Genomic DNA, 23892 nt, shown 5'->3' on the forward strand with positions numbered 1-23892 from the left:
TAAGTAATTATATAATATAAAATGTAACTACAACTGTTATAATGCAATATAGGTCTTTATGAGTCTTTATAAATATATAAAATAGCAATACTTAAGTATAGAAGTATAAGTATAAACAAAGCTATAATTTATTATAAGCACGGTCTTCATAAAAGTGTTACTGAGAAAAGAACTGCTAGGATGCCGATATTGACTCGGCACATACAAATGAGACAGTGATGCTTGTTAGTGCAACAACCAACAAACAGGAGACCCTGTGAATGTATTGATTTACACTTACAAGACTATCACGGCTGTCTTCAGCATCCGAGTCTTGTTTACACTGTCTGAAGATGCCGCTGTCATCCAGAATGAAGTTTGGCATATTGAAATTCAGATTAGGATGTGAGTTTAGTTTGTATTATGAGATGTGATTTACATATCATTGGAGCTCTTTCTGTTCGCACCAGCAGGGCGAGTGCTGATGAATCCTGAATTATTCGACACAAGCGCACATTTACAGGACCCACACTGTTACCAATTAAAGCTCATTTATTTGAGCCAGATTCCCTTCAGTCTTTCTTGTCAATTAGCACTGCCAGAACCCACCCCCACAATACGTCAAAAAGAGCCCTTATTCTACAGTATGTGGCTCGTGGTAAAAAAAAAAAGAAAAGAAAAAAGGTGGGAAATCTGTCATTAACCTCATCCTTTGCCTACTAACGATGATTGCATGCTGAACTGTGAATAAGCTGCCGAAACAATATCCCCATCTGAAGGCTTAATCACACGGCTGCAGATGTATAATTATATAGAAGAAAATCCATATGAAATAATAAAAAGAGGCTCATTTACAGAAAGCCACCACCCTAAATATCATGTGTGCATCTTAATAATTCGTACGGATATGACATCTAGCAAATTGCTGCTGCATATCAGCTTTTAAAGGACTTAATGGCTCACTATCAAGTACCTGAAGATGTCAAATTGGATCAAATCACTTTAATATGTGAATTAAGGTAACAGTGGTAATTGATTGCTTAAGCATTAATTATGATGGTCTCTGAATGGAATTTTGTATTTTAGGCCATAATATGACTAATCGAAAAGGTACAAGAGGCTCTGCTCTGACACACACAGAATACTAGCATTTCCACCTCATGAAGTTGAGAAATATAGTAAACACAAAAAAGTCAAATTGTGAGATAGAGAGTCATACTGTGAGTTATGAAGTCAAACTGTGAGAATTAAAGTGCAATTCACTTTTAATTTATTTATTGGAGTCTACTATGCTATGGCATCCAATTGCTATTTTTAAGACTGCTAATTGAAACGGTATGCATTATTCCATGATAAAGGGTAACAATTTATTTCGATGGTCCACTTTAGACATTCTACTAACTACCGGTATAAGTAACTTAGCATCTGCATTCTGCATGTTAACTACCAGTCATTAGAATATTAGTGGACTGTCTGCTTAATATCTGCTGACACTTTATTTTGATGCTCCCCAAAAAGACAAAAATAATCTTCAAATGAGCATATTGCATTGTGGGATACAGTAGTCTGTTTTTTTTATTTTATTTTTTTTATTGTATGCTGTTCCTTTTTGTATAATAGTTGTTTCTTTTTATACTTTTTTTGCTGTTTTGACCAATCAGCCTCCAGGATAAAATAACATTTGGACTTAATACAAGTTTCACCTTTTCTTGATTAACCTCCTCTACATATTCATCCTTCCTTATTCTCCAATCCCCCTTCTATTTCTTTTTTTTTCCGTTTGGAGATAAAGATTAAGAGCTGAGGTCAGTGTGCCTGTGAGTGCCACATCAAGACAATTACCTCTTGTGCTGGAGCAGATGATCATTTCCTCGTCCTTTTAAGGCGTTGCTTTCATTAAGTAGTCGCGGTGTAGGATTGAGTCTTTCAGGAAATCGACCTGTTCATTTATTGTTCTGCTTCTGTCTGTAGCTCAGAAGAATTGACATTCTCAATGTCTTGTCCTTTCTGCAACAGACACTTGAACATCACACCCGGTTGCACAGTGTGGAATGACAGGTAGAGTTCCAGCTGAGTCTGCAGCGTCTCCTTCACGTGAATGTGCCGAGTCAGAGCTTGGGAATAACAATGTGCAGGTGTTCTGAATTTCTGAGGTTTCATCTTACAATTGTGACGAACGAACAACATTTAAAACATTTTCCATGCAAAGCGTATGGCCAACTTGCATATCAAGTTGTCGGTGTGTTTTAAAGGTGTCATGACAGGAGAAAACAAGATTTGCCTTGATCTTTTTACATAGTATAATAGGTATTTGTACCATTAAAACATGCATTGCTTAAAACGTCGTCCTCATTATAAACAAATCATTATTTAATCAAGCTCCAAACGTCTCGTTTTGATATTGGGTGACCTATGACGTCATATAAGAAAATGTATTTGCATATGACTGCCTCCAGAGGTTTCCATTTATATATATATATATTATTATTATTATTTTTTACAACAATAAACACAAAACCAAATTTCCAAACTACATTCACAAAACCCCTGACTCTTCTGGCTCAAACCCATTTCACCTGTAAATCAAACAATGCTTTCAGATCATACACACATCAGTCAATATATAAACACAACAGAGCATTCATTAGACACTACGTAAAAAATGGAGAACACAACATCCAGAGAAACGTTACAGAAAAAAAGTATATTTGTACACAGTAAACAAAATGAGCAATTTTGTAAAAAAGTATAGTAATTGCAGCTAAGCTGAACATATTGTATATATATCCTGCTAGTATAGTATAGTATTGCATATTATAAAAATTAATGTCTGTTTATTCAGCACGTGCATACTGTAAAGATACAGTAGTCAAAATGCTAAAGCCCAAAAAAACTCAGTACACTGAAAAGAGTGCAAAATCAAAGTCAATGAGAGATTCATTGTGCCTCTGACACACGTCTTCACGTTGGCTCCGGCCCGAGGACTTTGTCCAAATCACAGAAAAGGCAATGTTGTCTCTTGTCTCTTGGTGTGCTGGACACCTTCCTCTTCCTCCTCGTCCACCAGACCTCCTACACATACTCTTCCTCCTCTCAGATTGTTTCTATTCATTGTTCGTATTAACATTCAATGCACCTGTGCACTCTGTGTTTGTACAGTTGGTTTGGTCACATCATTAGAAACAAGTGTGAACAATTTTGAGTCGTTGCGTGTAAAAGATGACAACTGTGTTGTAGCTGTTTAACTTTTGCCACTTGTGTTTACTGTTTTGCGACACAAGTGAATCAAAGCGCAAAATGTGTTTTAGTGAGTGATTTATTCGACAGATGGGTTTAGGCCTTCTATTGTAGGCTATAGCGTCTTAGCAATTGTGAAAAACTGTAAATTATATTATTGTGTCTGGCCGCCCCCTACAGGCCAATTTAATGTCTTAAAACATGCATGTGTACATTACACAATCATCTGCACTGATTAATGTGTTACCTTGAAATATATGAGTCATCTCATTTTCCTGTGTTCAGTGGGGGTTGGTGAATAAAGCCAGTCACAGGAGAAGCGTAAAGGAAAAGGGCTTATAGAGCAGGTGGTGCTCTCGGTCAGGGGCTTGTATAGCAGTATCCCAAATGGCAGCACACTAAGGTGACCACTGTGCATCTCAATGGCTGACTAAGAAAGGCTATTTTTATCCAATGTCAAAAAAGGGGAGGATTTATAGGGTTTTTCTGTGGTCTTTCTTTACCCATCTTTCATTTTTGCTCAATTGACAAAAGTCAAACAAGTCTGGGAAATACTAATTTGTCAGAAATAAAAAGACAGACAGTCGCTCTGAATGGAAATCAGCTATTACACATTTAATTTATTCCCTTCCCAGACGCCCTATTCAGGTCTGAGATACTCTTGTTAAAGGTGTATGAAGTCCTCGAGAATCATCTTTTCATCAAAGCGTTGCCTTCTCTTTATCAGTGTGCTGTGGGCTGTCGGTGAGCTGTTTTCCCCAAAGCTATAATGCAGAAAACATCAGAAATTAAAAATAACACATGCAAAACCACAGTTATTTATATCTATATTCAGTGTCTGCCTATCTATCTATCTATCTATCTATCTATCTATCTATCTATCTATCTATCTATCTATCTATCTATCTATCTATCTATCTATCTATCTATCTATCTATCTATCTATCTATCTATCTATCTATCTGTCAAAGAGTTTGTCTCACGGTTTTGGGGACAAAGCTGATGTCAGTCTTGTTGGTCCCACTTCGAATGTCGAACTTTGGGTTCTTAACTATGATATTGTCTCTCAGCTCTAATTTCACAGCTGCTGAAACTGATGATGATCGAATCTGCAGAAGACAAAGACAACTTATTAAACATCCCAACTATGCCTAAGAAGAAAGGCAGATATTTAATTTCACCTTTCCTTGTCCTGAAGAAGCTGGTTTTGATGCCGGCTTCAAAGTTGGTTCTGGTTTCCTTTCATTTCGAAGAATGTTGGATTTGGCAATGACCAACGCAATGATTCTAGCATCACCATACTTTATAGCAATGTCCAAGCAGTTTTGCCCTGTGAGCACAGAAGAAATGCATTGTTGTTCAAATAAGTGGGAAAATAATACAGTACTGTTCAAAAGTTTGGGGTAAGAGTTATAAGAAGGTAAGAGTATACTTTAAATTAAAGAAACAGATTAATTTATTTCTTCATCACAGAATCCTGACAAAAATGATAATGGTTTCTACAAAAATTTTAATTTTCAAATGACACTGAAGATTGAATTCAGCTTTTCCATCGGAGGAATAAATGACAATTTAAAATCTATTAAAATAGAAAACAGTTTTTTTTTTTCTCAATAATTAGATCACTTTTTTAAAATTCTTCACACGATTCTCCATACCAACTTTTCAAAACTCCCAAAACATTTCATACGTCTCAAATCAACTCTTTCTTCCACAACAGGATCCGTTGTCAACCAAACAAACACACTTTTAAAACAATGACTTAAAATAATAACAACAGTAGCATTACACAATGATTGCTTTAAAAAAATATTACAACCCTAAACATTTTACTAAACTATAGTGCAGAGACAGACATTTCAATATCAAAACCAGTACCTCTCTTGTTTTCTGCCATGACTTTGGCTCCAGCTTTGATGAGATACTCTACACAGCTGAACCGACAGCTTTCAATAGCTCTCATGAGTGGAGTTGCTCCGTTCATTGCCACTGCATCCACCACGGCTCTAGATTGCACCAGCATCTTGATAATGTCTACATGACCTGCATGGCAAGCATGATGGAGGGGCGTCCAGTTAAACTGGTCAACTGCATTGACATCAGCCCTATAGAGTCAAAAAAAACAAAATGTTCTTCAAATGACACATCTTTTCACATGAAGGGACCTATTTTAATGATCTAAACACATAGTTTAGATTGCACGGCGCAAGTGTACTTAAAGAGTGTCCGAATCCACTTTTGCTAGTTTAACAATGGGACATTTTTTTTAAAATTTGCATTTGCTATTTAAACAACAGCAGGACGTGAAACTGCGTCGGGCTGCAACTAGAAAAACACACTTGCGTCGTGCTGGCGCTGCATTGCGCCGGGTGTATGATAGGATAGGGCCCTAAAAGTGTCAACAAAAGAAGATATTTCTTAATTTTTTCTAGTAGCATTACCTCAGTGAAATTAGGAATTTAGCAACTTGGTAGTTGCCACAGTTGCATGCTGTCATGAGTGGCGTCTTAAAAAACTGATCTTTGATATCAACAGGCACTTGTTGGGTAAATGCCAGACTAAGAGAATCTAGATCTCCAGTCTTCACACAGTAATTGATGTTGGTATAGATCTTTTCAGGATCATCAATATACCAAGCAGAGTCATTCTCAATGGGGTGAACTGGCGGCCGGTCTCGGTTGAAACGTTTGGTGTCAGCGAACGGCTGGTAGTTCTCGATCATGTAGTAAGGTAATCCACTGTCCTCTCTTCTGGAAATCAGTTCAGGTGGCATTGTGCATATGGGCAATGGCGTGGCAGATTTGGCACTCTTCTTTTCCTTTCCACCCTTTTCCTTCTTACCTGGCTTAGGAGCGTAGGATGAGATGACAAAGGCCTTCTGGAGGTACTTGAGGCCTTTGAAAAACTCATTTAAATTGATGACACTTTCATGGTTTTTGTCATGTTCCTTGATGATCCTTTGCAGATTCTCGCTACTTACAGGAGCTCGAAGCTCAAGCAGTGAAGACACAAATGTCTCCAGAGGAACTTTTTCAACAGGTTTATCCAGTCCCTCAGCAGTTTCAAAGACTTTGCGCAAGGTTGCCTCGTGTTCACAGGACCAGTCGTGAAGGGTGACGGCCCAGGGTTCATTAGGGTTTACGGCATCAGGCGCAGAAAGCTTCACGTACATTTTCTCTGCTTTCTTGAGCTCCTTGAGTGCAGCTTTGAAGCCATTGTTTTTGGCGACCTGGCTTGGAAGAAGACCTTCCAGATTCTTCAGTTTGGGACTGCATCCTGTAGCAGATAAGAAAGAGCACTATGAATAAGGCAGCAAAGTATTTTTAGTATTTTGAATAAATGAGTTTTCTGATGTATAGTTTAATACTGTCCAGTGTGAAATGGCACAAACAAACGTTTTTCTTTTAAAGGATTAGTTCACTTTTAAAGTGAAAATTCTGTCATCATTTACTCACCCTTAAGTTGTTTCAAACCTGTATGAATTTCTTTCCTCTGCTGAACACAAAGGAAGATATTTAGAAGAATGTCAGTAACCAGACAGTTTTTGGTTCCCATTGACTTCCATAGTATATTTTTTTCCTACTATGGAAGTCAATGGGAACCAAAAACTTTGGTTACTGACATTCTTCTAAATATCTTCCTTTGTGTTCAGCAGAGGAAAGAAATTCATACAGGTTTGAAACAACTTAAGGGTGAGTATATGATGACAGAATTTTCACTTTAAAAGTGAACTAATCCTTTAACATGCAATTATAAATCTGGCATTTCAGAAGTTTGGAAAACAAATCTTCCCATTTTAAACCGGGAAGTTAAATTTCATGACCCGTTTAATGAAGTCATACTTGCTCTTGTGAATAATGGAAAGACATTCGATCCAGCCTACCTCTTTGTGCCAGAAATCTACAGCACTCATTGAAGCCGCCAGCAGCAGCCAAGTGCAATGGTGTGTCACCCTTTGTCGTGCTGATACCCAAGTCAGAAGAGTATGCAGACAGCACCTGTAAAACCTGTATAAAGAAGAGATAGTAATATTCTCCAAAGTTAAACAATGGCAAATGTTGTGTTATTCAGAATGCCATGGCATCACCTCAAGGAAACCCCGTTCTGCAGCAAAGTGGGCAGCGCACCGTCCTTCTCCATCAAGTAAGTTAGGATTCCCTCCTTTTTGTAAAATGGCTCTGACGAGCTTCACAGCACCAGCTTTAGATGCCTCCATGAGTGCAGAGCACCGTGTCACCTTTGGGGAGCCGAAACATGACACATTATAATGATTCAACTCCATCAAAATCCATTCTTTTGCTGACCTATTATAAAGACTACTGTATCATATTTGATATACACATTTCGAAAGCCTCTAGATTATCGACATGATCAAAACTTTGCTCAAAATCCTGTTGTACACAATCTACGACTTGCCGCGCAAGTTACTCTGATTGATAGTTTATACTTTTTTTAGCAAGTAAAGGGAAAAGTAAATATGTAAATATGCAAAATGTAGTAAAAATGTCCCTCTTCTAGTCGTGGTACACATTTCTTCTTGCTGTGAAATCTTTACTATATTATATTAATATTGTTAGAAATATTTCAAAATCATGTTAACATAATATGTTACTCATATTATAGGCTATCAAACAGGCTCTCAATCATCTATCAATCATTTTATAATAATGCATAATAAATTGCATTATATGTTTTAACCAGTGTTGGGGAAAGTTACTTTTAAAAGTAATGCATTACAATATTGCTTTACTCCCGTAAAAAGTAACTAATTGTGTTAATTAGTTACTTTTTTAGAAAAGTAATGCGTTACGTTACTTTTGCGTTACTTTTTTTTACCTGGGCTGGGCTTGTTTTTTTATAACACAAAAGTTATATTTTTGGGCAAATGTAAAGACCCTTTCACACCAAAAGTGAAATAATAATCCTCAGGCTGGAGGAAATGTGTACAGAAAGCAAACAAGCAAATCTTTCTATCTATCGAATTTTTGCTTATTTAACTGAATCATCGAAGGTCAGAAGCAAGTACATTGGTCAATAAAGTGAGATTAAATGCATAAAAAATTATGTTTTATGTAACATATTTAGTTATTTGGAGGTTTGTATAGTATTCTGATTCTGCATTTCACTGATTTTATTCATTTTGAGGAATATTGAATATTTTTTTGTGCAAGTGAGATGAGTAAATGTTCACATTTAGTCTAGAACTACAATAAACATCACACACACACACACACACACACACACACACACACACACACACACACACACACACACACACACACGAACGCCTCTGCACTTTGATTTGTCTCAACATGAGGACAGGAGAGCTGTCAGTCAATAAATGGGAAAACAAAGGAACTTGCGTTACTTATTTGAAAAAGTAACTCAGATATTTTGTTGTGAATTTTTAAAGTAATGCGTTACTTTACTAGTTACTTGAAAAAGTAATCTGATTACGTAACTCAAGTTACTTGTAATGCATTTCCCCCAACACTGGTTTGGTTTTACCCCCACAATAAATAATACAGAGATGTGATCATTTATAGGCATTTAAACATAATCTTACTAAGACATATTATTGGGAGATATCAAGTGACAACCAATAGCAGTCTGCTGTACCAACGCTATCTCACGACCAATTCGTACGAATTTGTACGAGTGATTAAAAGGTGGCTAATTCGTACATTTGTCTAAGCCCACGTGATGGGTAGGTTTAGGGGCGGGATCAGGGGTAGGTCATTCGAACGAATTCATACGAATTTGGCTACTCGTAAAATATGTACGATTTAGCAAGAATCGTACAAATGAATTGGTATGAATTGGTACGAATTAGCCACCTCGTAAAATTCGTATGAATTGCCGTGAGATCGGGTTGGCTGTAGGAGATCTCATTGATTTACATTAAAAGCTTCAGAATGTTATATAACTTTTTGCCATATACGCAACTGCTCCAAAATGCATAAATGCAGTTTTGGCCTTTGAATAAAATATGTGTGTTTCTCCTCCTCAAGTATTAGCTCCATATTCTCTCATATCACACTATATAAGCTATAAATGCCTATCAATTCGTTTGACTAAAGGTTCAATAAACTGTTCCATTCCATTCTGTATTATATCTTTGTAAAAAGAGATCTTTGAATCATCTGTATTGTGTATAACTTTTTTTGTATAGGGAACATTAATTTGAACTTTGATCTTAGACCTGATCTACTGCATTTGGATCAGCTCCTTTCTCCAAAATGCGAATGCACAAGTCTTGACAGTCCTTTGCATTATCACAAGCGAACACAAGCAGTGGCTTCCCTGAGTTAGAAACATTGTTGACATTTGCATTGCTGCTGAGCGCCATCTGCAGGCAGAGAGCATGTTCTTTAGATGGAGAGATACAGTAGAACAGCACCCCTACAAATGAAACAACACAAGTCACTGGAGTTTTGCATATTATAAACACATTTCCCCCCGTCAAGCATGTATGAACAGGTATAAAACCAAGGAAATTAATAGAAATGTTATATAAAAGAATAAAATAAAATAAAACATATTTTGTATCTATGCATTAATTGTAATGGCTGGGTTATATCCCTTGAGAAAAAGTACACTTTAAAAGTGCTCATTAAGAAATAATATACTTTAAAAGATATAGTATATGTCTGACTGTATACTATAAGTACCGCACTTGTTTTCTGACAGTTAATTACACGTTTATTTTTATTTTTATTAAATGTAGGCTATTATAATTTACATTATTTGAAATGTAATTAGCTGAATTTAAGAGTGCTTAAGCACATAATTTGATGTAATTTCATAATCACTTATTGTCAAAAATAGACTTTAATGCCATTTATATTGAAACTTGTATGTCACATATTTAAACATATTTGCAATTCCACTTTTGTAATTTTTAATTTTATTTAGTACATTCAAAATATTTTACCTTCAATTGTAATATCAATGAACACAATAAAGTAAAAATGATAATCAAATATACTTTTCGGTCTGGTTTCACAAACTGGGATTAAGCCAGGATTAGACCTAGGCCTTAGTTCAATTGGGACATTTTTAATAGCTTTAATAGCATTTCACTTGTCTGTGAAACCGGGGTACACTCTCTCTAAGTACACTTAAGTTGGCATATTTCATTAATATTTTTATTTGCAAGTACAGTTTTTTTAAAAGCATACTTTCTTTAAAGATTTGAAGCAAGTGCCATTCAATACAATTAAGTGCGCGTCTTTTTCGCAAGGGATATTATGACAAGTTCATGAAGCCAAACTCACCCAGGCCTGTTAAGATCTAACTTTAGAATACGTAAGGATACATAACATGCGTTTCTAAAAAGACGTTCTTTACCTTTCCCTTCTTCATCTGTGAGTGTCACATTTGCACTGTGTTTGATTAAGAGATACACAATCTTGTAGTAGCCCAACTGTGCAGCCAGCATCATTGGTGTGCAGCCCTTCATGTCCTGTATGTCAGGGTGGGCTTTGAGGGACAGAAGGAACTGTACAAGGTCTTCATCGTGGTCCACAGATGCCTGATACAAGGCACTGAGTCCCTGTTTGGGTTCAGTCATATTTATCAGGTTGGAAAACCCCATTTGGACCATCTTTTTTATCTGTGGTCTGTTCTTCTCCCGTACATATTGCAGGAGTTTATAGATCTGGAGGACCTCCACGTTGCCTTTCGCCACACTTTTTGAAGTCATCTCCATTCTCTCAACTCTGTGTTTTCCTGGTCTTGAGAACTAATAAACAACATTAAAAACATTCAATAAGCCAACTGAAAGATCATGTGTAAAGTTACATAACGTTACAAATATTAAGAAATGTAATGAAACTTTCATTCAAATAGCATATTCATATTTTTGAATATAGCAATATACAATATATTTATCAATAGCCTTTATAATTGTATTGGCTATTATTAGCAAAATAGAAAAGAGAGCGTACAAAATAGAGGTAACGTTAAGTTAGCAGCTAACTGTTAACCGTATTTTGGAGTAACGTTACAAAATTGCGCATATAATAGCCTATACAAACGCACAGTATGGTTAATAATAGGCCGAATAATTTAAAAAAGTCTCTATCAAATATCCGTTTGACGACCATACATGAAAATAAATATTCATACATTACACAAATAGCTGCCTTTGAATATAAGTTAACTGGAAGAAAGTCAACATGTAACGTTAGCTATTGTGATAACCGAAGCCCTCTTGTCACCTAGCAACCACTCTGGGGGAACGACCTACTGAGATTTTATGGGCTGTTTTATCTTACTTAGGTAATACTTACTAAAATGCAGTTATATTTGTATGTTTATAAAGTATCAAATTATGAATAACCAAAGAATATGCAATTTCTGTGTTTTTTAAACAGCAAAATGCATAATTTCAGAGCTTAACACCAAAAACATAACGGAAAGCGCTCAAGCAAATTTCGGCTGCCCTCGATTAAAGTCGGCAAACGTCGTGTCCTTGCGCTGCACTCGCGCTGGCAGTTTCGGCCACACTCGGCAAAAACCGGTAGACTTCGTGTCCAATGTTTACAGTGTGTCCCATTCACTGTGAAAGAGAAACGCTCACCCGGCAGCTTCGGAATAATGTGACGTTATGACCTTTCCTCCAAAGTCCATAGTTCAGGATTTCGTTCTGCAGAGAATATGGGGGACAAAAAGATACTCAGCATTGGTTTGGTGTGTCTGGATATCATAAATGTTGTGGATAAATACCCGGAAGAAGATACTGATACCAGGTGGGAAATTCTGATAACATTCTACAATTACTATTGATGCACCTTTTCGTTAGCATTTCAAAAGCATAACCAGTCTAAACATACAGTAGCCTATTCTGCTATACCCTGCAGTCAATGTTGCATCACAGGTGTCATAAAATAACGCAACTGGTTTGTAGGTGTTTGTCTCAGAGATGGCAGAGAGGAGGAAACGCATCAAACACGTGCACTGTTTTGTCTCTACTTGGGGCCCCGTGTGCATTTATGGGGTCTTTGGCTCCTGGACCAGTAGCTGAGTAAGTGTTTTCTGCCTACTATTATGTTAAATTTCTGTGTGCGTGCGTGTGTGTGTGTGTGTACATTTCTAAAAGTATAGCCTATAAAGGCTATATAACATACCAAGATATTGGGTACAACGGGACTAATGGCACACCTTAAGAAATAAAGTGTATGATTGCAGAAAATATATATATGTTGTTTTTATTGAACATTGATGGAGCAACAGATTTTGTTTGAATGTGTGAGGTGGCAAGGTGGGCATTTTAGCCCACACACAGGGTAAAAGGCTCACCAGCATGGGGCAAAATGGCACACATTATTATTTTATACATACAAATACTTTAGTTAAAAAGTGTTTTTAATAATGTCTAAGTTACTACTTGTTCAAAACAATCACTGTCCGCACTATTATTCTCTGTTTATTGTAATAAATTGTATTCATTTTTGTTCAATAAATATCCTGTCATTAAAACATGCTCATTTTTAAAAATACAGAAACAAAAGTATTTAAATAAGTAAAGTTTCTGAAAGAATTGAATGAGATGAGATCCCACAATAATTTAGCTTTACAGTAGTAACAATAAATATGATAGCCTATTTATTATATGATATGATGAATATAATATTTTTAAGTATGATGGTTTCATTATAAATATTGTGATTATCTCTAAGGTGGACACCCAACTTAATATATGATACTTACTTACCATCTGAATCTAACCATGTAATGTATAGAAATGGAAAAGTCAGCCAGTTATTTATTATCATGTTAATTATTGTGCCTTTCACCCCAACAGCAGGGGTGCTGTTTGCCCCAAATTCCATACTTTTACATATTCTTCAGTTATTGAAATACTTTGTTTTATTTACCTTGAACAAAACTAAAAAACTTTAATAATATCTTTGTCTCAAAATAATTCGATTATTTTATGATTCTCATTTGCTACATGAATCTACAACAATGTAAAAAACATAAAATATTAGATCAAATTAGCGCAGAATCAACTTTGCATTGCTGTCCCAAAACAACATTAGGAACATTTTAAATGTCATAATAGGTGCCCTTTAATAGAGAATATAGTCAAATGCGCCTATTACCCCGTTGTACCCTACGACTGATATTTGTATCATGCTTTCTTACTCCTGCAAGTTTTATATCAGCAGAAATATACCCTATCCCTCACACATCTTCCCATACGTGCTTCTTTTCTTATTTTACATTATCTGCACACATACGTTCTGTTCTGTATGCATACATTTCCTTGCTAATTTGTTCTTCTAGCTTCATCTTGAATGATTTTCAAATGTACAAGATTGACATCTCTCTTCTTCTGGAGCATGCTGAATGCTCCTTTCCAGCCTCTGTAGTAATCAGCAGCGTGGCGACAGGAAGCCGTACAATTCTGCATATGAACAGGTTTGTGTGTGAGTGTGTGCGTAAGTATTATGAAAACTCTTTCCTCACAGGACAGCTGAAACATTCCTGATGCATCAAAACACCAAGTGAAAATGCACTGTTGCTTGTTACCTATCAAAGGGTGCACTGAAGGTGCAAGGTTTGAAGATCAGTTAGGCAAGCATCGTGAGCCTGCTAAATGTTTCCTGCTCAAATCTGCAATGCCTCTCTGTTTGCTACTAGTTTCATCGTGGGGGATTTTGCACGGCGTGGGGTGGACATATCTGGTGTGTCTTGGCAGCAGTGGGGTGAGACCCCGTGTGCCTGTTGTGTGGTGTGTGCCACCAATGGCTCTCGCACTGTCGTGCTCTCAGACACGTAAGAGTATCATCCAAAGTCACAGTAATCATAACATACAGTCAAAATTAGAGGGGTACCTGGTAAATGACCATTCCCATTCTCAAACATAATCTGAGAAAGTCTTTATTAAGTGGCACTGCCGTAATTGACAGTAATTTAGGGGCCGTTTACACGACACCATTTTCAACTAAAAACAAAACTTTTTATGCGTTTTTGACCGTTCCATGTACACGACAACGGCATTTAAGGAGCCTGAAAACGCAAACTTTTGAAAGCGGGTTTCAGGGTGCCGCCTGAAGGAAATGGCTTCCCTGCCATTTCGTGTTTTCACTGTAATACGGTAGGGGGGCGCTATTACACATCTTCTGAAAAAGTAATGAAACTCCTGATCAAAACACGTGCGAGGAAGATGCAGGAATAAGCGATATCATATGTAATCGTATACATGTGCAAAATAACGCAATCCCTAACATTAAACCGCATATAAATCAAAACTGCCTAATGTTACTGAATGAAATGTCGACCCAGGACGAGCTATAACTGTGCAAGCATTAGGAGTGTTGATGGACTCGATCTACTCCGTGTGTGTTTTGATCATCGTTCTGAATCCGATCTGGAAAACTTTATTTTTGTGAAAATGACCAAAAATGTTGGCTACCAACTTTTTTTTTAAAACACTGGTGGGGAAAGCGTATTACGTGTTCAGTCGATTGGCGCTTATTCTTTTTTTACAAAGTGACATCGCCAACTACTGGCCTGGCATGAATAATACAGCGTTTTTGTTTTATCATTTTCTCGGATCCGTGTGAACGGGCATCGTTTTGCCATTGTCGTCTGTACGACAAAGAAAATAACTTATTCGTTTTTAGTCGTTTTAGTGTCATTGTCGTGTAAACGTACCCTTAGTCTTAAAGTATCAGATGCTTTGAAGAAATCATGACAATTCGACATTGCATGTGTTAATTTGAGTGCTTATTTTTGTGGGGGATTTGTAATTGTCATTAATTTGTTTTCTTTTTATATTTCCGTTTTGTCCAAGATTATTTGAATCAATTGTTTTAAACAACACACAACAGCACACAATGTCAAAGCTTACTAACTACCTAACTTATTCCACGGCTCTCTGAAATACTGGATTCTGATTGATCAGTTTCAACATTGCATGGCCAAATATTTGTGTATAGTGACCACTAAACTATATAACTGGCCAATGTCCCTGCTGGCAACTGATTTTACTACATAGCTGTAGTAGTGTCACGTCACATAATAATATAATTTCACCTCAAATCAACATGTCTATGTATTTATTCGACGAGTAGCCGTGTAATAAGTGAGATAAAGTTCAATCATCCGTTCATTATCACAAAATGAAACCCCAGCAGAATGATACAAAACCTCTCCACTTCAGGTCAAGGTCCTGACCGGCCTGGTGAGGTTTATATTTGTGGTTAAGACTGGCTGACTGAACATTATCATTTACTTATATTTGCTTTGTTTGTAGCAAAGTAATTTATAGAACAACATTTATTCTCATCTTTGCCTTGGGTAATATTTCTTGTCTCTAAAACCTGTTTTGAGAAACTTTCCAAACCTTTTCCTTCTGTGCTGAGAGACAGACTTTGGTTTATAATCATAATAATCCTATAATAACAGCCCAAAGCTGACTATTTGTCTGTGCTGATGACTGTTATCAAATGTTGTACTGTATACAAACTGACAGGGATCCGGTCTAAGGGAACAAGCTAGGGTTTTTCCCATTATACAGACCATCACTGATTCAGTTTGTGACTGTAAACAGTTTTGTATTATATAATTACAGCAGATCATGCCACAATAATCAATAGTAATAGTAACCTATCATGTACACAAAGTGCAGTCATTACTTATTATTTACTAATCATTCTTTAAACACTGATTGTTGTAGTCTAACATACTAGAGAACTTTCATCAGCTATTCTCTGTTTAATCAGAAACTTGCCAGATGTTTCTGTAGAAGACTTTTCAAAGGTGGACCTGGGCCAGTACAAGTGGGTCCACTGGGAGGTGAGAGTTTCTGCCAAATATCTTTGACTTGCTTCATAGTAACAGTCCAAGTTCACACTATTTAGTTCCTTCCGATCTGTGTTTGAGAAACACGTCATTCCACAAGTAGAGAGCTGATCGTTTTATGAATGCATTTTCAGGGCCGTAATGCTGACGAACAAGTGAAGATGATCGAGAGGGTGAGAGAGTATAACAGACAACAGGAAGAGAAGAACAGAATAACCATCTCTGTGGAAATCGAAAAGACCAAGGAACCCCTCTACCAGCTTTTCCCTCTTGGTGATTTGGTATGACTACATAATCAAGTGCTCATTATGGAATAGTTCAGGCTAGAAGATCACATAAAATATTAAGATAAAAACCACACACACACACACACACACACACACACACACACACACACACACACACACACACACACACACACACACACACACACACACACACACACACACACACACACACACACACACACACACAGCCATTTACATTTTTGGGGTCAGTACAATTATTTTTCAGCAAGGATGCATTCAATTCATCAAAAGTGTTTATGAAGACATCATTTTACAAAAGATTTCTATTTTAAAGAAATGCTGTTCTTGTCAACTTTCTATTCATCAAAGGATCCATAAAATATGTATCATCACATTTTCCACAAAAATGTTAAGCAGCACAACTGTTTTCAATATTGATGATAATAATAAGAAATGTTTCTTGAGCAGCAAATCAGAATGTTATGATTTAAGGATCATGTGACACTGAAGACTGATGTTAAAACAATGATGTTAAAAAAAAGCTTTACCTTTTTAAGGAATAAATTAAAAATGTAAATATATTCGATTAAAAAATATTTTAAATTGTAATAATATTTCACAGTATTACTGTTTTAACTGTATTTAATCAAATAAAATCCTACCGACCCCAAATTTTAAACGTTGTGTATATAATGACATTATATATATATATATATATATATATATATATATATATATTAGACAAAATATTTAATACACAAGAAGCATAAGAGTTTAAGGAGAAGTGCATTTAAATTGAGTTTGCAGATTTTTTTGCAGGCTTGCTGACAAGCTTTGAGACATGCTTGAACGTCTATACAACCTGTTTATCTGTGACCGCTTTCACTCAGGTCTTTGTAAGTAAGGACGTGGCCCAGCACTTTGGGTTTGACTCGGCCTCTGCTGCACTGAAGGGTTTCAGCGGTCGTCTGAGGAAGGGGTGAGTAAAACGACCACTAGGTGTCACTAGTGTTCTATAAACTGCTGACTGACTGTGTATAATCATAACAACTGCTTAAGGGTATGTTCTTTTCAAATATCTGCCATTACTTGCGTTTACGTGAGTTCGGTTGTGTGTCTAGAGCTACCCTCATTTGTGCCTGGGCGGAAAAGGGAGCTGATGCCATTGGTCCCGACGGGGTAGTCATCCATTCAGATGCATTCCCACCTGAGAAGCTTGTGGACACACTCGGAGCAGGGGATACGTTCAATGCCTCTGTGATGTATTCCCTTTCAAATGGTATGAATGCAAGTCTGATTCTGAAACACAAACACTGGGTTTTTGTAAGTTGTGTAAATCAGTTCAAGCCGGTTTGGTTCTCTTTTCTGCAGGGAACAGCCTACAGGATGCTCTCACATTTGGCTGCCAGATTGCTGGCAAAAAATGCGGTGTCCATGGATATGATGGAATTTTACACTGAACATGGCGGAGAGGTGCACAGCTGGAATGTAGTACAGACATGAAGCACGCTCTGCTGGAACTTAACAAGTGTTGTTAGACACTAGTCATTGTCAAGGCATAATGATAGACTGAATAGTGTTGCTTCACATAGAAAAGACTAATGTAAAAGCGAAGGATAAGACTAAATAATGATGGGATATTCTACTGATACCTCTGTATTAGCATGATTAAATTCAAGTTTTAAACTTGTTTTAAAACTCTTCATTGATGCTTTCAAACAAAAAAATATTATAATTTACCATAAGGATCACTGAAGGTTTCTGTGTACACTAGTAACACTACCAGTCAAAAGTTTGCCTTAAAAAAAAAAAAAAACATATAGGAGACTGTTATGCTCACCAAGGCTTTGTTTATTTGTTTATTTATTTAACAATATTGTGAAATATTATAATAATTTAAATAATTTAAATGTATTCCTGTGAGGGCAAAGCTGAATTTTCAGCATCATTACGCCAGTCTTCAGTGTCACATGATCCTTCAGAAATCATTCTAATTTGCTGATTTGCTGCTCAAGAAACATTTATTATTTTTTATCAATGTTGAAAAAAAGTTGTGCTGCTTAATATTTTCGTGGATGATACACTGGCAGTTTGGGGTAAGTTAAACATTTGTTTTTCTAATTAATACTTTTATTAAAAAAGGATACATAAAATGTATACATAGATTTTGATCTTTATATTAATTAAAGAGTCCTGAAAAAAATGTACTTGATAATTACGTTTAAATAAGTTACATTGATAATAAGAACCATTTTAAATAATTGAGCACCAATTATAATTGATAATAACTGAGTACCAAATCAGTATCAAAGTCAACTGAAAAATATTTCACAATAGTACTGTTTTAACTTTATTTTTGATCAAATAAATGCAGCCTTGGTAAGACTTCTTTAAAAAAAATTGTTTTGAGTTATATTGAACCAGCCTAACTGCATGTCAAATAAGCAATTTGTGCAGGCAAATTAGAATGAGGAAATTGCTACAAATGTCCTGTATTGAAGAGTAAATGAGTGAGTATAGTATTCAGCAGTGCTTTGATAATTCTTATGAGTTATGAGGAGTTCAGTGATATTGTTTCCTGATTGATACTGAAGAGTTGGCAAAGCATCTCTACAGCAGTAGGGAGCACAGGCCTGTGTGTTTGCACTGTATGCAGAGAACAAGAGAAGGAGGAAGACAGCTGAATGTAAGTGCACAAAGATGAAAGACAAACAGGATACGTGACATTTTCCCACCCAATCCCATTTAGACACAGCTGGCCAGCACTACACGGATTCTTTCACCACACCCAATGTGCAATAATGACACCCTGTCTGTCTGACAGTATCTGTCTGATCGTTACTTAGGAAAACATTACACAAACAAAACTTCTTTCATTCAGGCATGGATAAAAAATGCACCCTTTTCTCAAATTTGTGGAAATATGAACTATCAAATGCCTAGAAATCTGTAGTAATCACTGACATAGTCATGTTTAAATAATTTGTTGATTGTTGTTATAGTAGTTCTTACTTTCCAGCCTCAAACATGACCCCCATTAGCAAAGATTCATCAGTGCACATTATTCCAAAGGGGAAAAAAAGTCTTTATCATATTTCATCAGAATGCAATAACTTACTCTGCCTGTAGTTTAGGGTCCAGTTTTCACTATTAACTAGTTGCTTATTAGCATATATATTATAACTAGGATATTGACTGTTTATTAGTGCTTATAAAGCACATATTAATGCCTTATTCTGCATGACCATATTCTTCATCCCTTAATCATAACCAATACCTAAACTTTACTAACTATTAATAAGCAGTAAGGATTTGAGGCAAAAGTCGTAGTTAATAGTGAGAATTGGACCATCTAAAGTGTGACCAAATAATCAATAGCCAAATAATCAATAGGCTATATTGTTGAAAGTTATGCATCTTTTCTAAAATGATGACAATAGTTAGATCAGTAAAATACTATAGATCTGTTAAAAAAGAGGAAAAAGCATTACCATTTGGATATGTCGAAATGCTCTCAGGGGTGAAGACGTAAACTTTAGTCAAAAAGCCTCTAATGTAGCCTACATGCCAATTCATTTCATCCACAATCCATTGAATAGCCTCCATTCTGTACTTCGGACGATTCAATTCCTGATGGATACAATCATGTTTCACCCTACATTTACTTGTTGAATATTCTGTTTCATACGGAAATGTTACATTACAGACGTAAAATGGGTTGTGAATGGCGTTTCATGTTGACTTTAACAGAGAGAGAGAGAGAGAGAGAGAGGAAAAAAACATATGTTTGGCCTTCGGTACACCCTGGATTTAGAATTGTTAAAGTATGAAAAGCAATACAGAAATACAATATTATAAAGAAGTGGAAAAACATGGAAACTCCCCATGGTGGCACATATCAGAGAGAGGGCATGAGATTCACTTACCAGCACAAGGCATTATTCATTGCGAACTACATCCCAGTATGACTATGGATGGACACCTAGAAATGTTTTTCTTTCCATTAAATCACAATCCAATCTCCAAACGACTTCTCTGGCTTGCGACGTGGAAAATGAAATGCATTGTGCACTCCCCTCCTTAATCACACCGTTTCTGTGCACATGCTTCTAAAAATATTTTTTAGAAACAGTGGGTGTTTTCTATTTGAGAACATGTTTTCAATCAAATTTTGCTTTGACAAATGACCCAGCAACTCCAGTAGGCTATTGGTATTTTCTATGTTGAATAGAGAAAAAAAGTCATAGACAGTGACAAAACGTGCACCATCAATCACTGACTGGAATTAACATTCGTAGTATAGATACGCATTTTCATGAGATCGTGCTGGTTGTTGAGTACCAGAATGCTTTCCATTGTGTTTGAGACAATGAACAGTAGTTTGCTTATAGTTTTGCACAATGCCGGTGCTAAATTAAATGGTAGGCCTATGTACTATTCCAGTAATCCAAATATACCTGACAGAAGCCTGTAATACTAAGCTGAGCAGAGATTAATATGTGTAAAATTAAATATCTTTATTTGAAACACACGTGTTGCCAATGTACACATTCAAGGTAACAGGTTAAACCATGAGAGGGAACTATACATTTTTTAGATCTGGTCTCTTTTACATGTAAATGGATGTTTTAATGCTTACGTTGCTGCCGTAACGTCCACTTTATGAGCTGGGGAATCTTTTTATAACTAAAAATAATAAATGAAACATAGCACATAAAAGATAGCAGCCTTAATTTTCAACATTCTTGAGCATATGAATTTCATAGCGTTACACAGAGATCTTTCCTCCCAACCATCTGTAAAATTGCACAAGCACGTTTCAAACGAGAAAAAGCAAAAGCCGCGTAGTTCGAAATTCTTTGGGCTGTCGTACAGTAAACGTTCAAGCGAGACCACACAGACAGAATCGGTTGATGAAGGACACCCTCTGAATCCTCAGTGTTGTTTTTCTTCAAAGGCACTTTGTTGAACCACATTAAGGACAGGCTCTGTTTGATAATAATCTCCATTGAAAGCTCAGGCTGTGAGATTGGAATATGAATATGGAGCAAAATGCAACGGTCCACCACTCCAGTAGAACTGATGTTTTTGTAAACGCTTCAACGGGATCACAAAATGCGGAACGATGCATGTACAAAAAAGCCCATTTCTTGTTGATTAGAAGCCATTGCAGAATGTGTGCCTGAGTTATGAAAATCTCATTGCATTCATCTCTTTGCAATTTTCCAGAGGCACTTGGAGAGTTTGTATGGAACGCAATGATATACATCACTGATTGTCAGGTTGGATAACATTGAATGTTTCCTGAAATCATTAACTACCAACCACATATTTCATTAAGTAAAAGCATCTTTGGAAAGAGCAGGATGTTATTCCTGGGAAACTTGGCACTTATAATGAAGCAAAATAGAAATAATTGAAATTAAGTCACATACTGTAGATTTAAAAATCATCCCTTGACTCTAAGCAGAAAAAAAGGAGCACAGGATTTAAACATTCACAGCAAAAATATGAATTCCTTTCATCAAATCTCCCCGAATTCCACACCCATCAGGCTAACCTTTAACCCTGACTGTGAGTCAAGCTCTTTGGCAGAGTATTTACCGTGCAGTTGCATACATAAGAAGTCGAACAGACCTCACGGTCATCTTCGGTGCATGAGAAATTATTCATAACTCATGTCTGCGATTCATATAACATGGAAATATCTCAATAGGAACATCGTCAACATCGGTCGCACAAACCTGCAGTAGTATTGGTTACAACACTTCTCCAAAAATGCGGGTTAGGATTACATATCAAGGGCAACCGTTCCTCCATTTAAAAACTATATTCTCTGTTCAAGGAGTTCATGGGAGGTCTAACAATATTGGAAACAATACCGAAGGAAAAATCAATGCATCGCCATCCCAGGCGGATAAACGTCATTTAGAGTGTCTTTTTCTAGCCCCGTCGTTTTGCTGGTTCTTAGAGTCTGATTAGTCCCAGTGCTAATCAGTTAAAAGACCCCTACACATCTTCATATAGAAGCATACCACTGAAGATAGTTAGAGGCTCCACTGAATGGGCTAGTTTGCCCATGACCAGGTCTATGCAGACTGTGTCATCTCGCTGAAGGGGCAGGATGATGTTAAAGACAGCCAGAGAACCTGGTGTTGGTTTGGCTTCGGCCATTGGTTTGTTTTCCAACCCTTCCGGTTGGTAACCCGCCGAGTCTACCCGAGCCATGCCATAGTTAGACCTGGACAGCACAGCTTCGATCTTCTCATTTTTGTGGCCCGTCAGAATAGCACTAAAGAAGTAGCGTCCATCCAGTGGTGCAGTAAAGATACCTGTATTTAAGAGAAAGATATACATATACATTATTTTTGATGCATGCAAAAGTGTAAATGCAAATAGACTGTTTATAGGCAGTGCCAAGATTACCTGTTCTTGGATTATAAAAGTCTCCTTCATTTACAAAGGTCTTATCAAAAATGATCGTTCCAGATGTAACCATGGGATTTGTGAGAGCTGCTGAGAAGGAAAGACGTGGTATGTTGGGATCTGCACCGGCCATGCCTGAAATGAAGATAACAACAGTATTTTTAAAAGGAAGCCCTAAAATGCATTTTTAAATCGTTGACATCCACTATTCCTAACCCTAAATGTATCCCTATATTCTCAGTCTCATATAGACTTGCTTTACACAACCAGTTTTAGTGATCAGCTGCTGACCTTTGGCTCAACTACTGACCCAGTACTGACAATAACAACTGAACACATGCTGCAACACTCAAGACAGAAAGAATAAATCGCTGACTCTCATACAAACAGACACTTCAGACATATCTCAGTGAATTCTTGCCTTCATTCCAGACATTGATTAGCACACATCAAAATAACGTCAGTGCTTGACTAAGATATGGCTGCTAAAAAATTAAAGGAAAATTGAATACATACCTCGCTCTCCTCTGAGACCTAAAATAGGAGAAGGCAAAATGTGAGTCACGTGCAATGACATATAACATGAAATGTGTCGTTTGTAGTTCACACAATTTTTTTTAATTATGTAATTTTGAAATTACTTATCCTCATGTCATTCCATTGCTATTTTAATCCATGTGACACAAAAAGAGATCATATAAAAATTTGAAGTCCAACTTTCCATGTAAGAAAAGTACAGTATACAGCCGACCTCCAAATTAAGTATAGTAAAGTAAAATAAAGTAATGATGAAAAAATCTTTCCATTTTTTTTTGGTTATTATCCACATGACAAAGAAATGGACCAAAAAAAGATTTCTCACCAGGAGGTCCTTTTGGCCCTGGTAATCCCTGAGCACCTGGTGGTCCGTCATTACCCGGAGGCCCCTGTGGACCATGGAACCCTCTTTCTCCTTGAGGACCCGGTGGTCCGGGTAAACCTACAATCAGAAGTGAATTTATTTTTGAGTTTTTTCTCTTTTCATATCCATCAGGGTTGTGCATGACTCAAGAATTTGGTCACTTTCAAATCATGAGAGTGAATTTGAATTGAATTGGCCACAACAAGCTGAATTTGAATTTGAAACGGAATTTACTGAATTGCAATTCAAAGACATTCAACACAAAGTAATGCAATCTGGAAAATG

The 23892-nt window shown here is 36.6% G+C and overlaps 3 protein-coding genes across 7 annotated transcripts in view; 1 reads left to right on the plus strand and 2 right to left on the minus strand.

Annotated features, from left to right (window-relative positions):
* Nucleotides 1-3805: 3805 nt before the first annotated feature.
* On the minus strand, nt 3806-11921 carry ankef1b (ankyrin repeat and EF-hand domain containing 1b). 3 transcript variants are annotated; one of them, XM_079633934.1, is made up of 10 exons: nt 11801-11921; nt 10567-10960; nt 9419-9618; nt 7304-7453; nt 7100-7223; nt 5658-6492; nt 5095-5321; nt 4398-4546; nt 4200-4325; nt 3806-3980 (listed from the first exon to the last, which is right to left on the minus strand). In XM_079633934.1, the coding sequence occupies exons 2-10, from the start codon at nt 10925-10927 to the stop codon at nt 3918-3920; spliced, it is 2235 nt and encodes a 744-aa protein (XP_079490060.1). In that variant the 5' UTR covers nt 10928-10960; nt 11801-11921; the 3' UTR covers nt 3806-3917. The 3 variants fall into 3 exon arrangements, with proteins under 3 accessions (XP_079490060.1, XP_079490061.1, XP_079490062.1); XM_079633935.1 differs by lacking the exon at nt 11801-11921 and adding an exon at nt 11511-11570 and having other exon boundaries at nt 3808-3980; XM_079633936.1 differs by lacking the exon at nt 11801-11921 and having other exon boundaries at nt 3832-3980; nt 9419-9565; nt 10567-10725.
* Nucleotides 11747-17981, plus strand: khk (ketohexokinase). Of its 3 annotated transcripts, none has more exons than XM_079633939.1 (8): nt 11747-11969; nt 12128-12244; nt 13510-13644; nt 15954-16026; nt 16167-16313; nt 17171-17259; nt 17402-17559; nt 17652-17981. In XM_079633939.1, exons 1-8 carry the CDS (start codon nt 11878-11880, stop codon nt 17738-17740), a joined length of 900 nt encoding a protein of 299 aa, XP_079490065.1. In that variant the 5' UTR covers nt 11747-11877; the 3' UTR covers nt 17741-17981. The 3 variants fall into 3 exon arrangements, with proteins under 3 accessions (XP_079490065.1, XP_079490064.1, XP_079490066.1); XM_079633938.1 differs by lacking the exon at nt 13510-13644 and adding an exon at nt 13867-14001 and having other exon boundaries at nt 11748-11969; nt 17652-17974; XM_079633940.1 differs by lacking the exon at nt 13510-13644 and having other exon boundaries at nt 11748-11969; nt 17652-17970.
* A 2801-nt stretch (nt 17982-20782) lies between these two features.
* Nucleotides 20783-23892, minus strand: part of emilin1b (elastin microfibril interfacer 1b) — a 31001-nt gene continuing 27891 nt past the window's right edge. The window contains exons 5-8 of the mRNA XM_079632508.1: nt 23569-23685; nt 23223-23240; nt 22707-22841; nt 20783-22612 (exon numbers count right to left, since the gene is read on the minus strand). Of these exons, the coding sequence (XP_079488634.1) occupies nt 22290-22612; nt 22707-22841; nt 23223-23240; nt 23569-23685 (593 nt within the window). The 3' untranslated portion in view covers nt 20783-22289. The remainder of the gene's footprint in view (nt 22613-22706; nt 22842-23222; nt 23241-23568; nt 23686-23892) is intronic.

Source organism: Phoxinus phoxinus (genome assembly GCF_949152265.1).
Source record: "Phoxinus phoxinus genome assembly, chromosome: 13".
NCBI lineage: Eukaryota > Metazoa > Chordata > Actinopteri > Cypriniformes > Leuciscidae > Phoxinus > Phoxinus phoxinus.